This window comes from Mustelus asterias, chromosome 12 (genome assembly GCF_964213995.1).
Source record: "Mustelus asterias chromosome 12, sMusAst1.hap1.1, whole genome shotgun sequence".
NCBI classification, from domain to species: Eukaryota; Metazoa; Chordata; class Chondrichthyes; order Carcharhiniformes; family Triakidae; genus Mustelus; species Mustelus asterias.
Window position 1 is genome coordinate 9,478,853 of NC_135812.1, and position 6,000 is coordinate 9,484,852.

At 47.5% G+C, this 6,000-nt stretch overlaps 1 protein-coding gene across 1 annotated transcript in view; it reads left to right on the plus strand.

The window, feature by feature from the left end:
• LOC144501865 (multidrug and toxin extrusion protein 1-like) overlaps positions 1–4,253 on the plus strand; it is a 49,132-nt gene extending 44,879 nt beyond the window's left edge. Inside the window, exon 17 of the mRNA XM_078225910.1 lies at positions 4,048–4,253. Within this exon, the coding sequence (XP_078082036.1) occupies positions 4,048–4,253 (206 nt within the window). The remainder of the gene's footprint in view (positions 1–4,047) is intronic.
• Positions 4,254–6,000: the final 1,747 nt, after the last annotated feature.

Genomic DNA, 6,000 nt, shown 5'->3' on the forward strand with positions numbered 1-6,000 from the left:
ACCAGTCCTGGAAATGGGAGGTCAACCTTCCCGCTCAGGTAATGCATTTTGGACGGTCTAATACAGATAGGAAATATGCAGTAAATGGCAGAACCCTTACGAGTATTGATGGGCAGAGGGATCTGGGTGTACAGGTACGCAGGTCACTGAAAGTGGCAATGCAGGTGGAGAAGATAGTCAAGAAGGCATACGGCATGCTTGCCCTCATCGGCGGGGGCACTGAGTTTAAAAATTGGCAAGTCATGTTGCAGCTTAAAAGAACCTTAGGCCACACTTGGAATACAGTGTTCAATTCTGGTCGCCGGAAAGATATGGAAGCTTTGGAGAGTGTACAAAAAAGATTTACCAGGATGTTGCCTGGTATGGAGGGCATGAGCAATAAGGAGAGGTTGGAGAAACTTGATTTGTTCTCACTGGAATGACGGATTTTGAGGGGCGACCTGATAGAAGTCTACAAGATTATGAGAGGCATGGACAGAGTGGATAGTCAGAAGCTTTTTCCCAGGGTGGAAGAGTCAATTACTCGGGGGCATGGGTTTAAGGTGCGAGGGGCAAGGTTTAAAGGAGATGTATGAGGCAAGTTTTTTACATAGAGGGTGGTGGGTGTCTGGAACTCGCTGCCGGGGGAGGTAGTGGAGGCAGATATGATAGCGACTTTTAAGGGGCATCTGGACAAATACATGAATAGGATGAGAATAGAGGGATATGGTCCCCGGAAGGGTAGGGGGTTTTAGTTCAGTCGGGCAGCAAGGTCGGTGCAGGCTTGGAGGGCCAAAGGGCCTGTTCCTGTGCTGTAATTTTCTTTGTTCTTTGAGACAGGAGAGATACCCCTCAAGCCATTCCATCTCTGTTATAAACATGCCCACAAGAAGTTCTGATGGGTACCACTGTATTAAACTGTGCATCATGGAAGAATTATAACACAAATCCATGCCCAATCTCCCATAGAACCATAGGATCTCTACGGTACAGAAAAAGGCCATTCAGCCCATTGAGTCTGTACCCTCACCTTTTAACCCCACCCAGCTAACCCACACACGGTGCCACCCCTTGACCTTGCAGTGAGGGGACAAGCCATGTGTAGCCTTCAGGTGAGCTGAGAGAATCATAGAATCCCTACATTGCAGAAGCAGGCCATTCATAGAATCATAGAATCATAGAAACCCTACAGTGCAGAAGGAGGCCATTCGGCCCATCGAGTCTGCACCGACCACAATCCCACCCAGGCCCTACCCCCACATATTTACCCACTAATCCCACTAACCTACGCACCTCAGGACTCTAAGGGGCAATTTTTAACCTGGCCAATCAACCTAACCCGCACATCTTTGGACTGTGGGAGGAAACCGGAGCACCCGGAGGAAACCCACGCAGCCACGAGGAGAATGTGCAAACTCCACACAGACAGTGACCCGAGCCGGGAATCGAACCCGGGACCCTGGAGCTGTGAAGCAGCAGTGCTAACCACTGTGCTACCGTACCGCCGCTAACCACTGTGCTACCGTGCCGCCATTCGGTCACCAAGTCTCTGACAGAGCATCTTACTCAGGCCCACTCCCCGCTCTATCCCTGTAGCCCATGCATTTACCTCACTAATCTCCCAACCTACACATCTTGGGACACTAAGGGAAAATTTACCATGACCAATCCACCTAACCTACACATCTTTGGACACTGAGGAGCAATTTAGCAAGGCCAATCCACCTAACCCGCACATCTTTTGACTGTGGGAGGAAACCAGAGCATCTGGAAAAAACCCATGCAGACACGGGGAGAACATGTAGACTTCACTCAGACAGTCACCCGAGGCCGGGATCGAACTGAGGTGCCACTGTGCCAGTACAGTCCAAAGATGTGCGGGTTAGGTTGATTGGCCATGATTAAAATTGCCCCTTAGTGTCCTGAGATGCGTGGGTTAGAGGGATTAGTGGGTAAAATATGTAGGGATATGGGGGTAGGGCTTGGGTGGGATTGTGGTCGGTGCAGACTCGATGGGCCGAATGGCCTCTTTCTGTACTGTAGGGCTTCTATGATTCTATGATTCTATGAGATAGAAGATAATGGTACTCTTCACCAATATAATTCAGTCCAGTACAACATGCTGTCAAAATTGAAATAAGATAGGTTCATAAATGATTTTAATCATTGGGGGGGGGAAAAGTATCAAGGGATTATCTCAATTTAGGCAACCTATTAGTTTAAATTCTCATGTGTGCTATTTTTAGTACGTTGGCCATACAAAACCCCTGTGTGTTCCAATTTAATAAGGATATTAACCAGGTTTAGGTTTGACCTTACAAACTGAATTTAGAGCACTCACACGGCAAGGTCAGCCCACCTTGTGTCCTCTTTAATATTCACTGACTTCGGATAATTGTCCAGCATAGAATCATAGAATCTCCACTGTGCAGAAGGAGGCCATTCAGCCCATCGAGCCTGCACTGACAACAATCCCACCCTATCCCTGTAACCCCACATATTTACCCTGCTAATCCTCCCGAAACTGGGGTCAATTTATCGTGGGTAATCAACCTAACCCGCACATCTTTGGAGTGTGGGAGGAAACCGGAGCACCCGGAGGAAACCCACGCGGACACGGGGAGAACGTGCAGACTCTGCACAGACAGTGACCCAAGCCGGGAATCGAACCCGGGTCTCTGGCGCTGTGAGGCAGCAATGCTAATCACTGTGCCATCGTGCCGCCCTGGTATGCAGGTCAGGTTGATTGACCTTAGTGTCAGGGAAACTAGTCGTGTAAATACATGGGGTTATGGGTATAGGGCCTGGGTTGAATTGTGGTTGGTGCAGACTCGATGGGCCGAATGGCCTGCTTGTGCAAGGTAGGGATTCTATGAAGTCCCCTCAAGATCTGATATGTTTCAATCAAATCACCTTTCATTCTTCTGATATCCAGTAGCCTCCAAATCAGAAGGCCAGAGGCTACAAGTTTGTAATTATTTCTGAACCATGCTTGCTCTTGAGTCTGTACCCTCACCTTTTAACCCCACCCAGCTAACCCACACACGGGTGCCACCCCTTGACCTTGCAGTGAGGGAACAAGCCATGTGTAGCCTTCAGGTGAGCTGAGAGAATCATAGAATCCCTACATTGCAGAAGCAGGCCATTTGGTCACCAGATCTCCGACAGAGCATCTTACTCAGGCCCACTCCCCGCTCTATCCCTGTAACCCATGCATTTACCTCACTAATCTCTCAACCTAACAATCGGAATATTGCTAAAGAACATGTAGACACCAAGAAACTATGTAGAGTCAAGCGGGAATCCAGGTCACCCTCTGTGGCCCGAGGAACAGCAACTTGAGGCTTTGATCAGCAGTGGAAGGGAGATCAAATATTAGACCATAAGACATAGGACATAGGAGCGGAAGTAAGGCCATTCGGCCCATCGCGTCCACTCCACCATTCAATCATGGTTGATTTCAACTCCATTTACCCGCTCTCTCCCCATAGCCCTTAATTCCTCGAGAAATCAAGAATTTATCAATTTCTGTCTTGAAGACGCTCAACGTCTCGGCCTCCACAGCCCTCTGTGGCAATGAATTCCACAGACCTACCACTCTCTGGCTGAAGAAATTTCTCCTCATCTCTGTTCTAAAGTGACTCCCTTTTATTCTAAGGCTGTGCCCCCGCGTCCTAATCTCCCCTGCTAATGGAAACAACTTCCCTACGTCCATCCTATCTAAGCCGTTCATTATCTTGTAAGTCTCTATCAGATCTCCCCTCAACCTCCTAAACTCCAATGAATATAATCCCACGATCCTCAGACGTTCATCGTATGTCAGGCCTACCATTCCTGGGATCATCCGTGTGAATCTCCGCTGGACCCGCTCCAGTGCCAGTATGTCCTTCCTGAGGTGTGGGGCCCAAAATTGCTCACAGTATTGCTCAGAACTGGAGTCATAGAGTCATGGAGGTTTACGGCATGGAAACAGGTCCTTTCGCAGGAACATAGTTCCAAGAAAGCTATCTCTTAGCTTGCTGGCATAATATTGAACTCACAATGTTTCATTATGGTTCTGCTTTACAGAAGTCTATTCAAGAAACATTGAAGACATCGATGTCAGCCCAGTGGAGAATAACATCGGCACTGAACCGTCGAGAGGGGAGAGTTCTGACCCAAATATGAGTGTTCGTAAAGTCTTATCTGTTAAACAGCTGATCGTTCGTCGTGGGTTGGCGTTCCTTTCAGGACCACTTATCCTGGCAATCGGAATATTGCTAAAGAACATGTAGACACCAAGGAACTATGTAGAGTCAAGCGGGAATCCAGGTCACCCTCTGTGGCCCGAGGAACAGCAACTTGAGGCTTTGATCGGCAGTCGAAGGGAGATCAAATATTGCTCAGAACTGGAGTCATAGAGTCATGGAGGTTTACAGCATGGAAACAGGCCCTTCGGCCCAACTTGTCCATGCCGACCTTTTTTTTTAACCACTAAGCTAGTCCCAGTTGTCCGCGTTTGCCCCATATCCCTCTATACCCTCGTACCCATGCAACTGTCTAAATGTTTTTTAAAAGACAACATTGTACCCTCCTCTACCACTGCCTCTGGCAGCTCGTTCCAGGCCAACTGGGAGATTCTAATTTTCTACCAGTATACTGGACAGCATTGGGAATGTTCAACACTAACCAGATTCCCGAGGGTCTGATGGACTGTTCACGTTCCAGGCAGACATGAGGAAGAATTTTTCACCTTCGCTGCGAGGACAATGAATAGATGGTGCTGATAGGCTGTTTATTATAGAACTTGCCCAATCTTCAGTGAGAATTGAACATGTTCTATAACGGGACATGCATCCTGCTCTGCCCATTCGCCTCCCAAGGGGTAAAATGACTTGCGCCAAAATTACAGCCTGACATCACAGACAATGTCCGAGACAGCACCATCACCAATTCTGGGTATGTCCTGTCCCACTGGCAGGACAGACCCAGCAGACACGGTGGGCAGCACAGTGGCATACAGACGGGGTGGGGGGGAGGGACCAGATCAGAAACTCCAAAACATATTGTGAAGTTATCCTCAACCCAAAGACTTTTGATTTTGGCATTAGCGTGAGCATAAGGTGTTCCACTCCAGGTGTGATTCTACCGATCCACTAGGAAGCTTTAATCAAAACAAACTTTGTTTAATAACATAGTTAAATATAACAAAAATAATTAGCACAACTTTTACCAATTGAAATACTTAAACTTAACAAAGTACAAATCTTAACAGTTAGCTATTGTCATTGGTTCCAATTTAAGCAATATTCCCATAGACAAAGAACAAAGAAAATTACAGCACAGGAACAGGCCCTTCGGCCCTCCAAGCCTGCACTGACCATGCTGCCCGACTTAACTAAAACCCCCTACCCTTCCAGGGACCATATCCCTCCATTCCCATCCTATTCATGTACTTGTCAAGACACTCCTTAAAAGTCACTACCGTATCTGCTTCCAGTACCTCCCCCGGCAACGAGTTCCAGGCACCCACCACCCTCTGTGTAAAATATCTGCCTCGTACATCTCCTTTAAACCTTGCCCCTCGCACCTTAAACCTATGCCCCCTAGTAATTGACTCTTCCACCCTGGGAAAAAGCTTCTGACTATCCAACATAAACTCCTCTTCAGAATCAGTTAGCAAAAGCACACCAGCTCACATGAATTCCCAATCCTCCAGTCTTTTAGCCCCTCGGGACAGGGATACAGAGAGACACCCGTCTTCTGACTCTTAGACAGCAGCCTCCAGAGGAAAACCTTGTCTTCACACGGTGAGAGAGAGAGGGGGAGTAAACACCTCTTGCCTTTTGAAGACCTCTGAAGAGAGATACCAATATTCTGACAGGTCCAAGACTTCGAATTCCAGAAAGAGAGAGGAATAGAGCTACTGCTGTTTTCAAAATTAAACAGCAACTGCCTGCTTTTTTTCTTTCTCTGTAAGCCTAGCTCCACCGACTCATGATTTTCTTCCAATCAATCAACCTAATCAAACTCTATTCTGAA